Source organism: Chionomys nivalis, chromosome 13 (genome assembly GCF_950005125.1).
Source record: "Chionomys nivalis chromosome 13, mChiNiv1.1, whole genome shotgun sequence".
Classification (NCBI taxonomy): domain Eukaryota; kingdom Metazoa; phylum Chordata; class Mammalia; order Rodentia; family Cricetidae; genus Chionomys; species Chionomys nivalis.
In genome coordinates, this window is record NC_080098.1 from 58911085 (window position 1) to 58934640 (window position 23556).

The following is a 23556-nucleotide window of genomic DNA, read 5'->3' on the forward strand; positions in this document are numbered from 1 at the left end:
TTGCATGTCCTCCAGGCCACAAGCCTCTGTGCTCTCGGTGTGCACAAAGGTAGCAAGAAGCATGCGCTAGCCTGGAGGCAGAGAGAGAAAGGCAAGAGGCCACACAACCCTGCAAGTCAAGAGGCTAAGAGGAAAGAAAGGGACTTCTGTGAAGAGGAAAGGCCCTGTTAAGTTTCGGTCTCCTGGCCTGGGGGCACTGGAGGAGCAGGGCTGGGGAGGGGCCTGCAGGGGGAGGGAGAGAGGGCAGCTTTGCGTGACCTGACGCAGGGTGCCCTTCCTGGGCTTGAAATTGAGGAACCAAGGAGGTTCTGGCAGCCAGTCAGTGTCTCAGAGCACAGGATGGACAGAGGACTCCAGCTGCTGACTCTGCCTGATGTTTCTGCTGGGGCCGTGGAGATCACCGACCCCAGAAGGATATGACATGGTCCAAAAAATTTTCCTGGATTTTTTTCGTAGGCGGCTGAGCCAGAGACCCACCGCAGAGGAACTGGAACAGAGAAACATTCTGAAGCGTAAGTTGACTGAGCCCAGGGTGACCAAACACTCAGGGCAGCCTTCCTGCTGGCTGTGTAATGGCTTACCAGGTCTCTCCCTGGGGCCCTTGGAGGCGCTGGAAAGCTCTCCTGCTGGAGGCCTCATAGAAACCAAGGATGTTTCTTCTGAAAAGTTGGGGGCGAGCTATGCCTCTGACCTCCGGGTTATGGGTTAGGAACTCCCAGGCTGAAACCAGAGCCCACCCTGAGCTAAGCTGAAAATTGAACTGAGGCACTCACCAGAAAAAAGGTGTCTTTAAGGAAGGCCAGTGTCACACTTATTGACTTTAAACCAGTGACTGGGGCTTTGATGGTTAGTGTGTGTCAGGGAAATCTGAGTGTGAGGCTTGGAAATCAGTTGGCTGCAGCTGGCGGAGCTCAGCCCCCTGAGAACCAGCTTTGTAGTGGGAGAAAGCCCTGCCGAGTGAACACTCAGCCTGTCCTCCTGAGTCTGGCCTAGCCAGAGTCATGCTCGCATGACGCTCTCATCCACCGAAAACTGGCTGTGAACAGGGGTGGGGGGGGAATGGGCCCCTTGTTCAGCTCAGGACATAGAGTGCAGTTAAATTTGTGCAGAGAATCCACTTGGTACTGAAACAAAGACTGTGAAATGATGAATGGAAGTAGCATTCCACCAACCCAATATACCCCAGTTCAACAGAAGATATTTGATAATTTCTGTAAATGAAACCACACCCACCAAACTTTTACTGCTGTCCTTACCTACCTACATTTTCCTCAAACAACAAATAATATATTTTCTTTAATATATGATTATTTTCCCCTAGCCCCCAAAAGCCCTTCTAATTTCTCTCCAAAAAAAAAAAAAAAAAAAAAAAGAAAAGAAAAAAAGAAAAGAAAAAAGAATTACATATTAGGAAGTATCTTATAGACACGTGCGCACACACATCACGTGAGACTTTGCTCTAGGCGACTGGATATTTCCACTTAAAGTCATTTCATTTCTGGTTGCACTTTTCTACCCCTCCTCTCGATGGTCTTGTGACCTGGCCACCATTCAGTGATTTGCTGCAGGACGATGTTGCATTTTGCCTGGGAAGCTTGTAACAGGCTCTGCAGCCCCTGTAGGTGCCCAGCTGCTTGTCTGTCTCAGAGTCCAGCATCCTTTTTCAAAGGCAACCGTTACCTTCCCAAGCTCATAGCGGGCTGGTCTCAGGTCGTTTTCCTGGGTCTAGAGTGAGCCTTACAGAACAGTAAGATGCCTAAGGATTGGTGTATAGAATTTTTTACTCTTGCATTCATTTAACTGATTGATGGGGAGGGCATATGCCATGGCTTTCATGTGGAGGTCAGAGGACAACTTTCCGGAGTCATTCTCTTGCTCCACCAAGTGAGTCCAGGGGACCAAACTCAAACTGCCAGGCTCAGTGACAAGCGCCTGTATGCACTGAACCATCTCACCAGCCCTAACTTATTTTTAAACCAGTGAGTGCCCTCCAGAGTTTCTAAGTTTGCCAGAATATGGTGCCACATACCTGTAATCCCAGCACTCGAAGACCGTGTGTTAAACCGGCAGACTGTAAATTCTAGTCGGCCTAGGCTACATAGCAAGGCCCTGTTTCTAACAGTATTCTTCTGCACAATAGATGACATAGAACTGTAGCAATCTCTACTGTTGGGCAAGCCTTGGCCCTTAGGATGTTTCCTTTTTGCCCCTTGCAGACATCTGGTCCATTATAAAGTTTCCATTGTTGATGAGAACTGGAAAGGAGAGTAGGGAGCTCTTGATTCCACAAATTAGAAATCAGATAAAAGCTTCCTCCACTCCTCCACTGCAGTTGTCCTGAGCTCTGCAAGCCAAGCGCCACGCCACTGCACACCAGGTTTCTGTAAATACTGTTTCCCTCAGCAGCAGCAGCAGCAGCAGCAGCAGCAGCAGCAGCAGCAGCAGCAGCAGCAGCAGCAGCAGCAGCGAGGCTCAGGGAGAGAGGATCCCCCAGCTCACATCTGGCTTCCACTTCTGCTTGACCTAGAGCCCAGAACAGTATAGCACCTGGCTTTGTGTTTGGTTTGTTTGATAGTTTTCTGTGTTACTGTTGCTTCCTAGAGTCTAACCAGTCCAGGGAGACTAAGGGGAAATATGTGATTGTGTCTGTGTTTTATCAAATGCCTTCTACCTTTTCCTGGTAAAATAGCTACAAATTCAGCCTCTACCTAACCACATTCAAGCGGATTGATCATCTCTTGATTTCCAAACCTTTCAGAGGTGGACCTGCTTTCCTTGTGTGTTGGTCCTTTGTCTTTCTAAATTTATTTTCTGTGTTTATTATTTAATCTAATTTTTGATTGGTCTTGTTTTTATTGGGGAGAGAGTTTTCTCTCCTAGTTTTTTTGTTTGTCTCCTGAAGCCCAGGCTAGCTTTAAACTTGGTATATACCCTAGGCTGATTTTGAACCCCTGAATCCCCCTCCTCCACCTTCCAGGTGCTGGGATTGCCAGTGTCACCACATCTCTGACCTACTTAATTATTCTATAAGAAATGTCAAGCAGTCTTTGAAAACATTCCCAAATAATCAGTTCTAAAACTTATCTTCTGGGCTTTAAACTGGGAGACAAGCTGGGAGATGTTGGCGGTAGAAGCTGGGCTCGGTCTGCAGTTCCACTCTGCCCAGCCTTGTAAAGCAAGCCCTTCCTTTGTTCAGTAGCCAGTGAGGCCCCATGTGCATCTGAGCACACAATGAACTCTGGGGAGTGGGCACCATGACGATGATGTCACCAGACTTTTGTGGCCTCTTTTCTCAGTAGCCTAGTGGGATTGCCTTGACATCCTCTGCCTGAGAATTCATGACACTGGGTTGGTAAATGGCTTGGAGCTAATGGTATGGACACCGTAGGTGGCAGTTTATGGCCCGCACCTCTGAGGGCCTGAGAACCTACTTCAGAGATAAAGGCCCCTGTGCTGTGTCACCTCTGGTACAGAACACCCACCCTCATGGCTCAAAAGGGGCCTGTAGGTCAGGAGTGATGTCGGGCCCAGGAATGGGAAGGAGGACCAGCCTCAAGCAAATTGTGGCAGCAGGAAAAAGCAGATGTCTGCACTGTTTGAATGGTGAGCTGTGTCAGGTGTGGCTGGTGGCTTCTTTGCCTGGGGCTTTCGTGAGTTCTTTTTGGAAACCCAGATGGTAGACTACAGGGTCTCTAAGTTTCAACAAGGTGCCCTTGAGCTAGCTATATGTAGGACAGACAGCAAGACTGCCTTCCTTCTATCCTTCCTCCTCCTGCAAGTATAGCTAGCTGCCGGGGGTCATAGCTACCTCCAAATTGAGTCTGGATAGACTGATTTATACTAAGATGTTAACGGCTGGCTAGTTTCCCAGATTTTATCACAGTAATTTACATTCTTTTAAAGAAATATCAGTCTTTGGGTATCCCTTCTTCTGGGTCATGCTATCTGCTTCCCAGTTTATCTGTGATAGGTTAATTCATCCTAAGATAGCTATGGCTATTAGAGATGTTTAGCTAAGAGCGATGTGTGTGTGTTTTAAGGAAACTCTGGGAAGGAAGTAGGGTTATTAAATTCAAAAGAAGAGGCTTCGTGGTTAGGTACTGTCACTGTGGCCCATTCCACAGAAGGAAAGGGTATTTCCTGTGCTGTGCATACAAGGTCCTGATACCCACAGGCAGACAGGGACACAAAATTATACCCTGGGAGTGTCACTCAGGGCCCTTAGTCCTGCTCTGAATGGATGCCATTTGTTGCCAGAAAAAGGTGTCACCAGCTTTGGTCACAGCTGGCTGTAACTGTTGCTGACTTCTAGGGTAGCGAGAGGGAAAAGCAGGACTACTAATTATATGCTCCCCACCTCAACTTCTATGCACTGGGATTTCTTTCTCTGAAAGACTTACCCTGTACCGAGACCTTTAGAAGCCAGAACTGAATAATAACTATGGAGCATGATAACAGAATCATAAAGTTGCAGGAACATCACTTGCCAACCACGATTACAAAATGAGAACACAGGTATCCCGTGCAAACTTAAGGGACACCGTGCCCACATCAACCCATAGTTTACTTTTGCTGATGCGCTCCTCACCCCATGACTGAGGGCCTTACGCCTTCTGTGACACTGGTGGCGTTCATGGCATTTTTCAAATCAGATGGTACCATGTTGACGAATGTGCTTCCACAGAGAACAAGGAGCCCTTCCAAGGCCCAGAAGGTAAATGACGCTCTGTGTATGGTCATTCTGTTAGTTCAGAGAAAACGCCCGAGTCCTCTGCCCTTCTTCCTAATCCCTTCCCCAGACCTTTACTCTCTAAAGTCTGACGAGTCCATTGTTCATATATCAATCTGGGAACATTTAGTCTCTGGAGTGTATTCCTAAGACACTGCTTCCAAATCCAAATGCAAGCACGTATATCCCACACTCTGGCCTCTTCATATGGGTTCTTTGGACTTCTTGGGAGATTTAAAGAATTAATGAACTTAGGACTTGTGCAAGGTGAGAACTCTGAAGTCAGTGCCAGCAGTCTTTCAGGCTGCTGTTGACTCGGCCCCCATGTCATCCCTGCAGCAGGTGGAGGCATGTCGCCTCTCCTACCCTACAGGGCTCTGGTCACTGGGGCCACACACAATGAGCCCTTTCAGCCTCTTAGAGGCTCTAAGAGGCATGAGGTTTATACCTTTCTCAAGGAAGGCATCCTGAGCCTCCCCAAAATGTCACTGCCCAGAGTGTACCCACACTTCTCCCACACACCTCCTTGGCTTATAATCACTTGGTTTATCCCAGCATCCCTGCCTGGGCCCCAAACCCAGACATAAGGAGAATAACAATGCAAAAAAAAAAAAAAATTCCATCAATTTGAAAGGGTGCATCCTTCAGGCCTAAGGATAGCAGGGAATGGGACCTAAGTGCTTCGTCTAAGCCTGAAAAACTCAGAAGTTACACCTGGGTGTGGGTGACACCATGCACTGTAATCAGGAGCATCTGCTGTATGTTTTCAGCTCGGAATGAACAAGAAGAGCAGGAGGAGAAGCGCGAAATCAAGAGGAGGCTGACTCGCAAGGTAAGACAGCTCGCCACGGGCGGCGCTACTCTCACCCCTTGGCTTCTACAGCCAGGAGGGCTTTGAAGCCTCTTGATCCAGACTGCTCAGACTCCCTAATATCTTATGGATAATGGTCAGCTGAGCTGTAACTCCAGTTTCAAGGGAGCCAGCATCCTCTCCAGGTATCTGTGAGCACCAGGAATACACATGATATAGCTACAAACAAAACACCCATGCACATGGCAGTGAATGAGTAAAAAGAAAATAAGTTTAAATAGAAATAGATTGTGTGTATTTTAACCCTACCACACTACTGGAAACTCACTATGCAAATCAGGAGTTCAATCAAATAAAAAAATTGCCAGGAGGCTGGGTAGTGGTAGTGCACGCTTTTTATCCCAACACTAGGGAGGCAGAGGCAGGTGGAGCTCTGTTAAGTTCAAGGCCAGTCTGGTCTACAGAGTGAGTTCTAGGACAGTCAGGGATACAAGGAAGGAAGGAAGGAAGGAAGGAAGGAAGGAAGGAAGGAAGGAAGGAAGGAAGGAAGGAAGGAAGGAGAAAAAGAGAGAGAAAGAAAAAGTCAGACTTAGTGGTATTTTAGTCCCAGCGTTTAGGAGGCAGAAGCAGGAAGGTCTCTATGAGTTCAAAGCCCGGTCTACATAGTGAGTTCTAGGTCAGCCAAAGCTACACAGTGAGACCCTGTCTCAAAAAGAAAGAAAAGACAGAAATACAGGAAGGAAGGAAGGAAGGAAGGAAGGAAGGAAGGAAGGAAGGAAGGAAGGAAGGAAGGAAGGAAGGAAGGAAGGAAGGAAAAGGAAGGAAGGAAGGAAGGAAGGAAGGAAGGAAGGAAGGAAGGAAGGAAGGAAGGAAGGAAGGAATTTAGTAGTTCAGTGTTGGTATGATGACTCATGCCTGTAATCTGAGCATTCAGAAGGCTGAGATTGCATCAAGTTCAAAGCCAGCCTGAGCAACACTTTATGAGTTACTGGCCATTTTGTTTTAAAAGAAATGTTTAAAATAGCATTGTCTTTGCTATGACCAAAGGACACCATGAGCTTTCCTTGTTCCTCTGTTACTACCTGTCTTCTGCTAAGTCCGGTTGGAATTACTGGATCAGGAAACTACCATAATGCCAGGAAAATACCAAGGAAGTACTGATCCATTCAGTGAAGATGTTTGAAAAGCATTTAAAACTCATACAGCTGGGTTTGGGCTACGTTTTAAATAGAAGATATCGCCATGCTGTAAAGACCCACAGGTCTTCTGAAACATGAGTGGCCTCTTGAAGAAAAAAAAAAGACACATGAATAATAAGCTTGGAACTATTCTTGGGTCCTGTTGAAAGCTTAATGAATTGATGGTACACAGGATATAACACTCCCTCCATCTGCCTCGAGTGTTTTCAATCAGCCCCCTGCAGTGCCCTCTCGAGAAAAGGCTACTTAGTCTTAACGATGGTGAAGAGACCCATTAAAAATAATTCTAAAGATGTTCATTAGTGACTTTTTCTCCCTGGAAACATGATATGAAGGACGAGATTCGGGGGTCCTGAGAGGCCAGGCCACTTATTCAGGAAGTGATTTGTACTTCTCGACACTCTATCTTCCCCAAACCATCCCAAACACTGGTGGCAAGCCAAATGCCAAACTAATTAAAGGAAGGAAGATAAACAAGGGTCTGGATGATGTAGTGTCTGGCTGGCATCACACAGAGAGGGACGAGAATAGGAGCTGAATGACCTCTCTTTGGTCAGTTGCTCTAACTCCAGTCTTTGGTAGAAAGTGTTATTCCTGAGAGTCAGGAGAGGAAAAACCAGTTCTACAGTTCTGAACCAAATTTGAAGCAACCTTTAATTAAATACTGACCAGGATGGACTCTGATGAGGTCCACTCTGGGATCCCAGGTAGTGGTCCTGATTCACGTTTCGCAGGGGTTTAAAAAGGCAAAACCCACAGTTCTCATCAGGTCCAATCAGGGGCAAGCTTACATCCTGACATATTTCCTGCCTACATACCTCCTGCCCATGTGTGATCAAGCTTGATCACATCCATTGCGGATGGGTCAAACAAACTTGTTTAGGGGAGGAAAAAAAACGCAGCTTGCTATTCCCAGCATTCCAGGCAGTTAATTTGTCCTTGGGCAAGGAAAGAGGGGTTTATAGACTGACTTTGGCCCTTATGTATGGCATGCCTCTTATTATCCCAACATTCTGGGATTCTGAGACAAGGGCATAGCTTTGAGTTTGAGGCCATCCTGGGGTGTAATAACAAGTTCCAGACCAACCTGGGATAGATAGTGAGACCCTGCTGGGAGTGGGGGGATTATTTAGATATCTGTCAATTCTTTCTTCTTAGCCAAAGATTGTATGTTCTTGCAAACAGAACTCCGATTGTAACTGCATATAATGCAGCAGTAGAGTGGGCAAGAGTTTTTGCTTCCCACACTTGTGTCCCTCAGGATGATGATGCTCATAAGCCTTACTCACAAACAGCCCCTAGATTCTTCAGTTGACATCATCGTCCCCCTCCGCCATCCCTGTTCTCTCTCCACCCCAACTCACCACCCTCTCACTCCCCCACCCACCCACCCCCACCAGGGTAATGGCTCTGTGATTTCAGCCTTTCCAGTTTCCTGAGACCACCAAGGAGAGTTTAAAATGGTGACCTTGAGAACAGGAATGAGTGTTTCAGGAGGAGACTGAGGGAAATGTGGAAACCGGAAATTTACTATTTCCCTGGGTCTGCAGAGCACTGGTGTCCACTTGTAGGTGGGAAACACACAGCCTGCCCTGGCTCTGGACAAATTCGTTTCCCTGGAGCTTCTATCATCTCAAAACCAGATGCCTCGGCCCTGATTTCCTTAATAAAATTCTATTGAATTTTAATAGACTAGTGAAAAATAAAAAATAAAACCCAGAGGCTGGTGTTGATACTAATAGGTCAAGTCATTTTTTAAACTAAATTGAAAACATAAAAATTATATGCTAGAAATAAATGCCTGTCTCCCCTCTCCAAAAACAAAAAGGAATTAAGAGTAGAGTTGGAGAGATAGCACAGTGAGTGTTCTCTTCCCGTGTGCAAGGCCCTACAATCCACCTAAACCCCACAAACCCCAGGAAAGGGCAGCTTCCTAACTGAAAGCACACATGTATATATGATGAGAGGAAGGGAAGGGCTAAACTTAGGGTTTGGGTTGTATTTCAGTGAATTTGGAGCTCAGTTGGCTCATTTTATGACACTGCTGGCACAGATTGATAAAAATACTGCTCCTTTTCCATTCTCCCAATTCATCTTCCTCAGAAAACTGGACTTTATCCACAAAGATTGTATCCTCAACATCTCAAAAGGACCTCATGGTTTGGGTATCAAACATCTTCTGAGCTTGCACACATAGAAGAGAGTTCTGGAAGATTCTGACTAGTACCTGTGTCCACATTCCACCCAAGACCCCCAAGATAGCAATCTGTGCTGTCCTTACTTGTCCCCTCCCAGAACGTAAGCATGATATCATGCTGATTTGACTTAGAGCGAAAGCAACACAGGATTTGGGGCATGAAAAGCAGCCCCTGTCCTCTAGCCCATCCTTCATCCCTGTTCTTGAGCCCATCTATCACCCTGTCCTTGAACCCATCCTTCATCCCTGTCCTTGAGCTCTTCCTTCACCCCTGTCCTTGAGCCCATCCTTCATCCCTGTCCTTGAGCCCATCCATCATCTCTGTCCTTGAGCCCATCCATCCTTCATCCCTGTCCTTGAGCCCATCCTTCATCCCTGTCCTTGAGTCCATTCATCCTTCATCCCTGTCCTTGAGCCCATCCATCATCTCTGTCCTTGAGCCCATTCATCTTCTCTGTCCTTGAGCCCATCCATCATCAAGTCTTCTCTCCAGATTCTGCTATTAGACAGGCAACTGGTAAACGCTAGATAATGATTTATTTATTCATTTACTTCTTTGAAGCCAGGGAGGGGGCAGATAGACTATTGCTAGAGTAACCCAAACTAGCCCTGAATTCACCAAGTAGCCCAGGCTAGCCTTGAACTCTAGAACCTCTTGCCTTAGCCTCCTGAGAACTGAGATTGAAGATGTCAGACACTAAAACCAACTACCCCAGTATGGTTTCCAGGAAGCTAAATTCAGAAGTCATGGCTTAAGAACCTTGCTCAGGATGTAGCAAACATCAAAAATTAACACTACTTGTCTAACATCCTTAGGTAACTGGATCAAAGAACACAAAATGGAGAATTTGATTAACTATCTGTTTATCTGGTGTGACTGTGGCAAAAATTAAATGTTTTTTTTATTTTTAGCTTCAGTACAAATTCTATCAACTCTCATATTTCAGAAAGAACATTTGGATGCCAGGATGGCCACCTTTTTCATTTCCAGCAACCTTGGCCACATAGCTTGGGAAACTAGCTCATGACAAACAACATGGATGCCAAAGCGTCTAGCCCTCAGAAAATATCTGATGCCTCAAGACAGACTAAAAACACACTGCTCTAGGCATGGGCCAGTTCCATAATCATTAGACTTCTTTCTGATCCTTGGAGCTTCCTCCTTTAGCCAAGAAGGAGCCACAGGCCTAGTGGGTCCTCCCCTGTGCTCACCACCAGGAACCTCTCTGTTTAATGGCAGCAGGCTGTCATCTCATTGTGCCATGGCAGCGGCACGCTGGAACATTCCAGCTCCAGCCAAGGGCATCAGGCAGATAGCTGCGTGGCAGTCAAAACAGGCAGAGTAATTTGGATTTGCTGTTTGTTTTATAGACCAGAGCTGTAAGACTTTATCTGAATGCCTCTTCTATTAATAGCCATCAACAGTCTAGGGCTCGTCAACAATTTCGGAGGAGAAATTGTTTTTAAGTAACATTGGTTGAAGGTGAGTTGACAGCGTCGTAAAGGGAGTTGTTGTATTGCTCCAGAAGAAATAAGCTTGTGACAGGGAAAGATAATAGAAATGTCAGCTTTATGTAGTTAAGGGACAGAGGAAGGGTGCTCAGGGGGACTACCAGGGGATGGCTAAATAAACCTGATTTTATTCTTCCTTCCTCACAAAGTTTTTCTCCATGGCATGTATGTAGTTTTGCTCAGCTCTGTGTTGGCTTACTAACCTTATAACTGACCTTCTGAAAGAAACCCTAAAAACTCCTAAATCAATATATCCCATCCCCTCACACTCCAGAGGCTGCGTGCATACCATTTGCGAATGCTCTTCTGTATGCCTAAAGCACACAGGCACATGTATATCTGTAGACACACATGGGTATGTGTGTCTACATAATATGTATTTGCATACACACATTTTGTTACAAACCCATTTTGTTACAAACCCATTTTGCAAACAGCACTAAATTTAAGGCAGAGATGTGGACTCACCAATCCAAGTTTAGACAGAATCATTGCTTAAGGTGCTTGCCTCTCACTGGGTGAAGGACAGACAGGGAAAATCCATAGCACGCCCTCTCAGCTAACAGACAACCAGGCTTCCTATCAGGCCAAAAAAGCAGTCTGACAAAGGACAGGCAGTTGTCATCTATGTAAGATGGAGAGGTTGAAAGGGACAAGAAAGCTCTCAGAATCCCTGAGTTAAGCACTCCAGGGTCTGCTCCCTACTCCATCTTGCTGTATCAGTTGCCTTCCTGGACTCACTGTCCACACGTACAAGTTCACAACTGAACCCATGGTCTAAAGTCCTCCTTCTCCCTCCTTGCAGCTCAGTCAAAGGCCCACGGTGGAAGAACTTCGCGAAAGGAAAATCCTCATCCGCTTCAGTGACTATGTGGAGGTGGCAGATGCTCAGGACTATGACCGCAGGGCAGATAAGCCATGGACACGACTCACAGCTGCCGACAAGGTAAGCAGGGGTGGTGAGAAGGGAGGTGGGGCCTTATATATAACGAGAGCAGGAGCCCTGTCCTGAAAGGGCTGCCCACAGGAGCATCCTAAAGCTGCCCGCAGGAGCACTCCAGGTGACCTGTGGGAAGCCACTCATTGGTTCTTCACATGGAAAAGACACAGAAGATACTGTGCCTGCCTCCCCGGAGGAGGGAGGCCAGAATCTTGGTTCATTTGCAGGTGCTATAACGGAACATTTGAGGCTTCATGATTTTATATAGAAAGGTTATTTAAGGACTAAAGTTTGTGGAAGCCAGAAAACCCAAGGTCAGGCAACCTCCTTTAGTGAGAACCTCACGCTCCCCCATAACGGCACATAAGTCCAGGAGCTAGATGTAGTGGCATTTCATTCATATTTTAATAAATAAAGTGTACCTGAAGGTCAGAAATTAATGGTGCTTCAGCTAGACACATGCCAGAGAGAAAATATAGGAGTCTTACTTTGTTACAGCCTGCTCCTCCTGTTTAACAGAGCCCGTCCCTGATAAAGGCATCAGTCCCTCTTAACAGCCAGATTGCCTCTGAAAGGTCCCCACCACCTAGTACAGTGGCATTGAGAAGTGGAATTCTGTCCAACACAAGATCCTTCAGTTCGCATGTTGGGGGGCTGTGCCCAGAAACACAGACAAACACTGGACTAGGCCCAGAGCCATTCTTAGCATGAGCCTCCAGGCTTATCACCGGCTCTCTCTGTCAAGACACCTCCCTGGGCACCCAGCAGAACTGCCAAAGGGAGGTGAGACCAAAGTACTGTGTGTGCCATCTGTAACCCCATGGGAAGGAAGGGGTGCAGAGACCTCATAAAATGTGGTCAGCTCCAGTAGAGCCTTGTGGTGTCCCCAAAGAGGATAAGCCCTAGAAGGTTTTAAAGGACACCCCAGGTGACTTTTTTTATGTAGTTGTGTAGAAGAACAAAGATATTTACAGATATGACAGATGGGGGCGCCTTCCTGCTCCTTCAGCATGCTGACCAGATGCCACTCTTCCAGGCTGCCATTCGGAAGGAACTCAATGAGTTTAAAAGCACTGAAATGGAAGTCCACGAGTTAAGTAGACACTTGACAAGGTCAGTATTGACGGGGGCCACTTGAACGTCCCCACCCCCACGTGGCAACATGTGTTTTCCCTTGTGTGGTCTTACTTTATTTTGATTGGAGACCCGACTGGCTTGGCACTTACTACATAGCCCAGACTGGCCAGGAACTTAAAGCAATTCTCCTGTCTCCACCTCCTGGGTGTTCCATCATGCCCAGCTCTGTCAATATTTACTTTCAAATAAATACCCATTTGCCCTAGATTACCAAGTAGTTTTGTGGGTAAGAGGAGTAAGACACAGATCAGCATCAAGTTCTACCTTTAAGTTGGTCAAAGAAGGCAATGAGGCCCTGTGTTGTGACACACACTTTTACCCCCAGCACTAGGGAGGCGGAAGTAGATGGATCTCTGTAATGTTCAGGGCCAGCCTGGTCTACATAGGGAGCTGCAGGTCAGTCAGGGCTCCATTGTGAGACTCTGTCTCAAAACAAAAACAAAACTGAAAAATGCGGCACAGGTGAGACCTTGGTGTGGGTCCCATGTCAAATGAGGAACACAGGCAGTGAGACAGAATACCTGATGCAAAGACAGCTTGGGTGAAAGTTTGTTTAGAGGTGTTGGAAAGGGGGGTTGGGAGAGGGAAAGAGAGGGAGAGGGGGAAAGAGAGAAGAGGGGGGAGAAGAGGAGAGAGGAGTGGGGAGAGGGGCAGAGGGAGAGAGGAGAGGAGGGGAGGGGAAGAGAGGAGAGAAGAGGGAGGTAGAGGAGAGAGGAGTGGGGAGAAAGGGGCAGAGAGCTGCTTCTTCTGAAAAAGTCAGGGAGGGATGAGAGGAGTTTGCCTGGCAGAGAGAAAGAGAGAGAGAGAGAGATTGGGAGTGGGCAGAGGTTGTCTCTTAAAGGGATACTGCAGGATACTGTCTGGGTTCAGGTGACAGGGATGGCCAGCATAATCCTAATAAAACAAAACAAGACCTCAGGCAAAGAATGTTCAAATGTTTAAGGCCCAGGCAAAAAGTCATCCTCTGTTTTGGGTTTTTTGTTGTTGTTGTTGTTTGTTTGTTTTTAATTTGCTCAAATGAAAACTCTGACATGTGTTGGATGACCCCAAAGTGAGTTTTTATAAAAACTGAAGATGAGGAAAGATAAGAGTGTTGCCAACATACAGTCAACAGAGGCCAAACCTGGGCAGAATACCAAAATACCACGCGGGACCACTAAAGAATGTTCTGTTGTCCTGTGTTCTTCGACCAAGCAGTCCTGTCTGATGTTGCTTGGGGAAAATGGGACACAGAAAGAATTTGCTCTGTGGGGTGTATGCATGGCTAGTTAGTAACTAAGCCACTGGTTTCATTTGTCTAATCACTCTCCTTTGGAGAACATGTGGAGACCCAGGACTTGCCGATGAACATGCCGCCTGACTCAGACACACACTCCCAACTGCCCTAGTGCACACTCCCGTTTGGGCCTCCAAAGACTCCAAAGTAAACTTCCTCTGGCCCCGAGGTGAAATCTGTGGAGCTCAAACATGTAGGGCGCCCCCTTTGTGTTTGTGCCACGGGTGGGAGGTCGCACTGCAATGCCACTGTCACCCCAGGGTCTCTGAGGATGGGCATGTGGGATGGGGGCCTCTGACGTTCCCATGACCTTGATGAAGTTCCTTGTTTCCCAGGTTTCATCGACCTTAACAGTGGGATTACTCTCCAGTGCTCTGCTGTCTTCAAAACATAAATTTATAAGAACCATAAGTGCTGGCATTTGTCTACTTCCCCATTACGATGTAAATCTGAACTGCCTTTTTTTTTTTATAAAAAATGAAAAAGAAAAAGAAAAGAAAAAAAGGAGAAGAAGAAACAACAAAGGGAAACACAATCAGGATTCTGTGTGCAGGAAACACCATGGTGACCACTCCTCAGTCAAAAGCTGCTGGCACTTCTGCTACGGAGAGGTGTCCCCGCCCCCAGCAGGGCCCTACCTGAACGCTGTCCAGAGACTGCCTCACCCGCAACCCAGCCGGCCAGCAGGCACCACATTGGTTCAGTCTTCAGTGAACCCTTCCTCGCAAGGGCCTGTTGCCTGAGTTCAAAGAAGCCCAGGGCAGCGGGTTTGGCATGGGTGTGGCTAGGCCAAAGTCATGATTCAACGGGACCTAAACTTTGTCGGTCGCATAGGCTCCACGTGGGGCATTGAGAGTCTGGAAAAGGCAAAGACCTCTCAGTTGCCCGCCCCCGACACACACACACACACACACACACACACACACAGCCTTGTCCTGGGGAAGCCTGTACTGGCCCTTTGGTCCTGAGCATGTGTATTCTGGGTATAGGAAGCTGGAACTGAACTGCCTTCCAGAAGATTGAGGAATAGTGGCTGCCTGCTCGGTTCTCATTCATTGACCAGCTTGTGTTTGGAAAGCCCAGGGCCATGGGCGATCCACACAGAAATGCCATTGCTAAGATTCTCTGCGGTATTCATGAGTATGAGCTGAGCAGAGGCTGGGTGGGGTCAGGACCTCCACTTGACCCCCATTTTTCATTGGCCTTGTGACACCCCTGGGACAGGAAGATGTGGCTTGGCCGTTTTCATAACTTCTGAATCCATGGAGGCCAGAGCTGGGGACCAATTTCCCAGTGCCTCTCCAGGGCTTTCCACTCTTCTGTCTGTTCACTGAAGAGTTTCTGCATCTTAGCAGTTCCAACATCTCAGCAGGGCTAGCACTGGGCAAGATTTTGCCAGCCATGACTGTCTATGGCATCCCTTGCTGCTCTTCTTACCAGGGAGATTCAGTCTTCTCTTCTCTCCCCGCCCCCCTTTCTCGGGATGTGCCTCCAGCTGCCCTGTTGACAGGGCCTCCAGGGGTTGGGTGTGCACTGAGGGAAGGACACCCCAGACCCTAAGGAGGCTTGCTGCAGCACTGTTTCCTTCCTAACGGAGCTCACAGACCCTTGGGTGCAAAGCTCCGCCTCCACCCCTGCGATGCACTCGACTTTCAGAGTCGCCATGGGTTCACTAAGTGATGGCTTACTCCCCGTCCAACACACCCAGGATTCAGAGAGATTGAGTCATCTTGCCATTCTGGTCAGTCCCAAAAAGTTGTCCCCTTGTCAAACCAGTTGGGACCATGTTACTCTTTGGACACAGCACCTGTCAGTGAGGCCATGCAATTTTACTCTTTGGACACAGCTCCCATTAGTGGCTTCATGGCCAGTTGCTAACCCAGAAACCAGACAGAGTTAAAGGAAAGCTTAGATCAGCTTCCCAGGTAGCACCATGCAGCTCCTGGACACTATCTGAACGGAGTACACCTCTGTCCAGCCCAAAGACATCACCTTCACTGGATTTTTCTGTCATTATTATTTGAATGTCCAGAAGGGTAGAGAAAGGGTGGCAGGATTTTAGTATGGCTGTAAACACAGTCTTCCCGAAAGACTGACTGACCTTTGAATGTGCACAGAGTAGGAGGAAGGATACAGAACTCTTTCCTTGAACTTCCCTAGGATGAAGGGTAGGCACGTGTTCTGGGTGGAGGTCCCTGCCTGGCCGGCCCTGAGGGCCTCACTTCCTCTAAACAGCAGCTGCACTTCAGGCTACTGTAGTGTCCTGGCCTGACAGTCAGGCCTTCCCCAGCCTGGAGGAGTCCTAAGGAACTCCTTGACTTCCCTGCTGGCCTTGGTTCTAGGGCCCTTCTGAAGTCCCAGATGCATTTGTCTCCCTGCTCCAAAGCAGTGGCTGCTGTCAGCAATTCCCTTCAGCGTGCCCAGGAGTTGCCCTCCTCTTTATACACGGAAGAAGTTGGACACAATGCTGACATCACTTCCTGTGAGGCACCCTTTTGCAGAAGTCACTTGCTCAGAGTTAGGGGTGTGCTGCACAAGCTCTAAAAGGTCACCACCTCCTTGGGGGGGGGGGGGACATCAGCTATTTCAAGGCCATGATAAGTGGTTCCCGCCCAGGCTCTGCTGCCTCCCCAGCTGTGGGAAGACACTTCCCCTCTCCTTCTGAGATCCTGGAGTCTTTAGGGAGCTGGAACCACATTTCCCCCCACTTTGTTAGGACAACTGAAGTGACTTGAACTGTTTCTAAAGGTGACAATTTGGCATTAATTAGGGGATGAAAGACGAGCTAGGTGACTTTAAACATCCCTCTCTGAAACAGCTGCAGTCTTCAAGTGAGCTCATCTTGAGCCTATACATCCGCATCTGAGCACCGTGGGATGCGGGTTCGCAAGAAGGGAAAACGTGAAACGTGTCAAACCTTGTTTTCTTCTCAAAAGCAGGCATTGCTGAAAGCCCCGTCCGTCCCAGCTCCACTTCCCTGGCAGAAGAGCCTGCCACTGGCAAACCGGCGTTTCCAAAATCCTGACCACTCCTTCCCCAGACACCCTGAGAGCCCTGCCAGGTTTTCAGAATGTGAGCCTTTCTACAAGATAGAGAAACCAAACAAGGCGCTGGTCCGCGCGAGGAGGCGCTCTGAGTTTCTTTTTTTCTCCCGCTTATGAACATGTGTTTGTACTTCCGGAATGAGCATCGTGGTGTGTCGCTTCGATGAATGGGATCCCAGGCTCTCCCTGTGCAGTGGGCAGGGGTCACCTTCGATGACTTCTTCCTCCCATGAATCTGTTCCTCCCCAAGCAGGTTGCTTTCTTCCAGTCGCTTCCTGGTGTCTGTACATAGTTCGTCTTTGTATAGGAGTGAGTGTGGTGACCGTCGACCCCATGCCCTCCAGGGTTCTAACTTAACAGATGACGGCTGTATGAGGAAGATGCTGTACATAGAATATAAACTAAGCTGGATCTCTGTGGCCTAGGTTTTGTACATACAGAAACTGCATGGCATTTAAGTTATTGTTTCTCTCTGATGATGTATGCAGTTTCTTTAAAAACAAACCAAAAGAAAAAAAATGTTTAAAAAAACATGTCTGACTACTGTGTTCTTTTAAACACCTGTCAGCAGGAACCATCAAAAATACCTGGGCTGGGGAAGGGTTGGCAAAGAGGAGGTCACCGGTTATTTGGAAGACCAGCAGGCTCGTGTTTCTGGCAGCATTGGCAGTGGGGGGAGTGGTGGGCAGGGATGACGGCTGCCCATAGATTAGCTTTCTCTTTTTTTAAGATTTATTTATTTGTTTTGTTGACTGTGTTCTGCCTGCATGTATGCATGCAGGCTACAAGAGTGCACATGGTCTCATTATAGATGGTGGTGAGCCACCTTGTGGGTGCTGGGAATTGAACTCAGGACCTCTGGAAGAGCAGCAGGTGCTCTTAACCCCCTAGTCATCTCTTCAGCCCCTAGATTAACTTTCTAGAACACTTGTATCCTCAACCTTTTTTGACATTTTCAGAAATCTCCCAAACTTCTGTCCCTGAGTGTTCTGGGGAGAATGGATATGAATTAGCCTTTAGTTCAGTCACTGGGTGGTCTTGGTGGTATAGATACCAGACAGCTTTACAGCCTGGGGGCCTTTGCTGTGCCTCTGCAACCGAATAAAAGCTGTATTTTGCTTTGCCCTTTGAGAACAGTGGGCCTTCTGTATCTGAGGACTCAACCACCTTTGGATCAAAAATATAGGGGGAGATTGCATCGGAACTAAATACATATGGTCTTATCATTATTTCCTAAACAATACACTATGTCACCTCTGACCCCACATATCCACTGCATTGGGTACTAACGTCATTTAAGCATAAGGGGGATGTCTAGAAATCATGGGTTTCATACCAGAGAGTTGAGCATCCCCAGATTTGAGATGGGAATGGTCTTGGAATTCCACAGATGGACAGACAACTGTGTATGTACCTGCTTCTTGAAGAACTTGAGTATCTGTCCAACAAAGCAAACATTCTCTCACGTGAACTAATGGTGTCACTAGGCTGTATTTTTGAAGGGGCTAGTAAAGCAGAGGGCTGCCATTAACATGGGGGTTTGCTGGGTTTCAGATTCTTGAGCCAGCGATGTGAGGAGCCAGCTCTCGGGAGGGAAGCAAGGGGCTGCCTGTGTGGATCCTCAGATAGGAATCACCTGGAGTCTTACTGGCGCATAAATACTCGGGAATTCTGGGCGTGGAGTCCCGTGTTTGGCAACCTCCTCGGGTCTGTGCTATGTCTGGGCTAGGAACTACAGTTGCAGTCCTGGCTTCAGAGAGCAGGCCTCTTGCCGTATCCGGGACTCGTGAGTGACCACATGAATGGAGCGAGGCCACTGAGAGACAGAAGGAAAGCACCAGGCTCCGTGTGTCCCCAGCAAGAGTGGCTACGGGCGGCACGGTGAGTGGTTTACAAGGGTCTCCATTTCTGCTCTTAAGTGTACCCATCCTGCCTTTCCTGTCCCACAGCTTTCTGGGCTTTGAAAAGTTTCACCTGCAGAGCCTGGCTGCAGTTTTCTAGGAACATAAAGGGCTGGGAAGAAAAGGTTTTTAAAGAGGTCTAAAGAAGCTGTACCTGGCAGGAGGGAAGAAAAAATGGCTGGAAAGGGAAAGAAGGCTCTGGTTACATGTTCTCGCCAAACAAAGGCCTGGTGCCTCCATTCCTGTCGCTGGGGTGGCCATGCCATCTAATTTCTCCTTGCTTCTGTTTCCTTATTTTCAGAGTTGAGTCTTTAAATTACATGTTCTTTGTTAGCGTATGTATGTGCGCGTGCGTGCATGTGCGTGTAAGTGCGTGCACACACAAGGGGCATGAGTGAAGGTCAGAACAACCTTGGGCATCTTCCTCGAATTCCACCTTTTTTGAGACAGGGTCTCTTTGCTGTCGGCTGCTGCCCATGCTGGGTAGCTAGTCTTTGAACTTATGGGCATCCTCTTGTCTCCACCTCCCATCTCACTGTAGAAGCGCTGAGATTCCTGACACATTGCTCCTGGCTGTATGTGCATAGCAAGCACTTCCCTCACTGAACTGTGTCCTCACCCTCCTGCTTCAGCCCCTTGATTGCTGGGATTATAGGCATGCACCACCCTGTCCAGCAATAGGACAGTTTGGAAAGAATTAAACAGTCTTGAAAAACGATGACGCTTATCAAGACCTTCTGGGGCTCATCCCTCAGGTCACTTGCAAGTAACATCATTGATGAGTCTTCTGTCCCTGTCTGTCATGGGAGGGGCCTGGAGAGCTACCCTCTCAGGACACTGTCTTCTCTGAGAATTCTTGTACAGCCTAAAGCATGCCCACCACCTTCAGCAATGGGATAACTTCAACCCAAGTGTTCATCCAGAGTGTAATGGCTCCTGGCTTGGTCCCTCCAGATGCCAAGTCGTCTTCACCTTGGCTTCAGAGGTGTCCCTTTGTGCGGCTGGAGCTAAACACCAGGGAGCAGGAAAGGTAACAGCCCACCCATGCACTGCCTGCCTGATACTGAGATGAGGTTCTTGCCTGTGGGGATGCCTGACAGGATTTGACAGTCTGGCAATATTCATGACCTGTGAAAGAAAGCAATGCTGAACAAGGTCCTGGTGTCACATGACTCCTCCCAGATTGTTCCCATCCTTCCTTTCTTTTCCTCTTTAGAAATACACAAACACACACACACCAAAAAAAAAAAAACCACAAAATCACAATATACAAGTAAACACTAACAAGACAAAAAGTGACCCCCAATGCAATACAAGACAAAAAGTCTACAGCAGTGCCACTGAGTTCATTTTGTGTTTGTCATCTACCACTGGGCACGGGGACCCACCTTTAAATGTAGTTCTCATACCCAGTGAGACGCCATGGTAGAAAGCTAAGTTTTCCTTTGCAAGCAGATGTCAATCGTAGATAGCTTCTTGGTTAGGGTCAGGAACCTGTGTCAACAACATCCCCCTTTCTTAGCGCTGAGACCCTGCCTGACCTGTACAGGTCCTGTGCATGCTCCCACCGTCTCTGTGAATTTACAGTCCACCTTTTTTTGAGACAGGTTTTTCATGGCACTGGATATCCCCAAGGAGGCTAGACTAACTAGTTGGCGCAGGAATCTCCTGTCTCTGACTCCACACACTACCACTATGCCCAACTATTTTTCCGCTTAGGATTCTGTTTTTCGAAACAAGGTTTCACTGTGTAGCCCTGGCTGTCTTAGAACTTACTCTGTAGACCAAGTTGACCTCAAACACAGAGATCTGCCTGGCTCTGCCTTCCAAGTGCTGGGCTTAAAGGTGTGCACGACCACCGTTGAGCTTGCCCAACTATTTTTAAATGTGAGTTCTGCAGAGTCAACTCAGGTTTTCATGCTAGAGCAAGCACCTTAGCAAATGAGGCATCTCCTCCGACCCCTGCCCCTGCATTCTTTTTATGATGCTATGGACTAAGCCAGGGCTTGTGGGTCCTAGGCAGTACTATAACCACTGAACGACATCTCCCAACCACAGAAAGAAATTTGGGGCTCAGAGAAAAGGGTAATGAGTGGCTTCTGCCTTCTAGCCAGGCAGCAGGAACACAGCGTCTAGATTACTCATCTAACAGTGGTGACCTCTCTCACCCGAGGTGCACCCGGAACTTCCCTTTTCTTATCTCTTAGCTGACTGGTCAGGAGGCTCCCCTGGGTTCTGACATTCCTCAGGCCTAGGCAAGCCTTCTCCGTAATCCTGTGATCTGTCAACCTTAGCAGCTGCAAATTCTAATTGCTTTGACTCTGGCTCGCTCAACTGTCATATGGTCTGGCAGCCCCAGTTCAGATCTAGAGCCACAGATATTGGGCACCCTGGGGCTCTATCACCCTGCAACCCCCCCCCCCCATGCAATCAGAAACAAACGCAACTGCTGCCTGCCACTGGCCTCCAGTCACTCACCTCCCAGGAGGGAGCTAGGCAAAGTCAGCTTTTGGTAGACTTCTGGGATGAATTAGGCTTGAATGAATGTTCACAAGGAACACCCAGACATGGAGATGGTGTGCCAAGGGTACCCGTGTGATTCCTCCCTATGTCCCCCCACTACCTCCTACCCATGAGAGGGCTGACTGTCCCCCTACAAGTAAATGGTGCAGAACAAGCCACTCAGACATAGCACATAGCAGAGCAGGAGGGGTCATGACCCCGCAGTCCCTCAAGGCAGGAATCTGATTAGTACATGCTGCTGACTGGAGTCCAGAGCTTCTGAGGCGTCCTCCCTGCCACTAGGAACATGCCCTCTTGTGCTGATGCGGGCTTCTAGCATCCTCTCCAACCCTCCAGCACTCAGTACGGGCTCATAAATACCAGGGTGCTCATATTTAAGTCACAATGAAGGGAAACCAAGGAGCCAGACACCAGACTGCTAGGGCACAAGAGGCAGAGTTGGCATTTAGAAGCAGATCATCCAAAGTCTCCTCTCCTGCCTTAAAAGCACCAACTGTTGGGGCTGGAAAGATGGCTCGATGGTTAGGAGCACTGGCTGCTCTCCTAGAGGACCCTGGTTCAATTCCCAGCTCACAACTGTTTGTAATTCCAGTTCCAGAGGACCTGACACCCACAGCAAAAGCACCAATGGACATAAAACAAAAATAAAATTTTTAAAAAGTAAAAACTGTCATGAGGCAAAAGTCAAACATATTCCAACACATACTTAGACCCCCTACATATACAAGGCATAGTTACACCCCACAAATGTTCATCTACCATACATTCCACATGTATGGGGCATACTTAAACCCCACAAATGTATATATACCATACATTCCACATACCCACTCCGCATACTTAATCCCCCATACTCTACACACATAGCTACCTATTCACATACCCTCATCTCATATATACCAGACCCCCTTGACATATACATTCACAAATACACATTCCACATATACGCGGACCCACACACACATACCCCATATACACCAGCTCCCCTCCACATATATACCCACCCACACACAGCACATATATACTCTCCCATTCCACATATACCAGACAGTACACATTCCATATACACACCTGCCCACATATACATACCACATATACATCAACCCCCCACATGTACACTCCACATACACATACACACATATACACAAGCTCCCCACATACACACCCACACATCCCTTTTCCTTTGTGTCTCAATCTTAGTGGATTTAGAGCTTCTGCCATCTGTGTGTAAAGATGCTTAAGAGACAGAACAGGAACTAAGTTCGGCATGGTGTGACTAACACGCTGGGCTATTTTAGCATGGAGTTACCATTCCCCCACAACTTGACAGTGTTCTGGAAAAAGGAAACATGAGGGCATTTTTATGAGGGGTGGAGGGCAGGAGGCAGAAGCTAAACAGGGCTCCCTCCAGATACTTCTGCCATAAAACAGTGGGTCCCTGTGTGTTCTCACCTTTCAAAGAGTCCTTGGCTGTTTAGTTCCTAGTAAGAAAAATATGCTCGGTGTCACACTGACTTGCTTAAAAAACCTCTCCTCCTCATCCTCTACGGACAGGTCTCACCTGACTGGGGCTGACAGTACACACAAGCAAGGTGCTGTCTAGTGCACAGCAGTACCGCAGGAGCCTTCCGTGTGAGACCCTCTGACCTCAGGGGAACAGCAAGGAAGGGCAGCTGTAGTCTCCAAACCTAGTCCTGCTGCAGGGCTCCTGGCTGGTTCCCCTCACCCACTCAGGGCAGCAGACTTTCAAACTCTCCTCCAGTTCAGAGGTGACTAGTTCTTTTTTATTTCCTGGGACTGGGATTCACTGACATCGATAGATTTCACCACATCTATTTTATTAAAAGACGTGTTCAAACGATATGTGACTACCGAAGAAAAGGAACCAGTGTTGAGGTGATAGTTATGCAGGCATGAGGACCCAAGTTCCTGTCCCAGCACCCAGATAAAAACTGAACATGGTAGCATGGGTTTGTAATCTCTGAGCTGGTGAGGCGGGGATGGAAGGATGCCCGAGTCTCACAATCTATCTAACCTAGCTTACCAATAGGCAAGTCATAGTCTCAGTGAGAGAGCCTGCCTCAAAAACCAAGGTGGATGACCATCATCCTGAGGAACAACATCAGAGGTGGACTTGGGCCTCTACACACATATCCAAGTATACTCATTCTGCACACATGGACACACACACACACACACACACAGAGGAGGGGGGATGAGTGTAATGGTCTGTCCTGTTCCTTTAAGAGACAAGCCACGCCCACTCCCTCCCCTGTCTGCTGAGGCA

The 23556-nt window shown here is 47.8% G+C and overlaps 1 protein-coding gene across 9 annotated transcripts in view; it reads left to right on the forward strand.

The window, feature by feature from the left end:
- Nucleotides 1–14270, forward strand: part of Phactr1 (phosphatase and actin regulator 1) — a 424574-nt gene extending 410304 nt beyond the window's left edge. For all 9 annotated transcript variants that reach the window (XM_057786935.1, XM_057786937.1, XM_057786934.1 and 6 more), the window contains 5 exons: nucleotides 457–512; nucleotides 5500–5561; nucleotides 11254–11394; nucleotides 12425–12501; nucleotides 14137–14270. In XM_057786935.1, coding sequence (XP_057642918.1) covers nucleotides 457–512; nucleotides 5500–5561; nucleotides 11254–11394; nucleotides 12425–12501; nucleotides 14137–14152 — 352 coding nt within the window. In that variant the 3' untranslated portion in view covers nucleotides 14153–14270. The remainder of the gene's footprint in view (nucleotides 1–456; nucleotides 513–5499; nucleotides 5562–11253; nucleotides 11395–12424; nucleotides 12502–14136) is intronic.
- Nucleotides 14271–23556: the final 9286 nt, after the last annotated feature.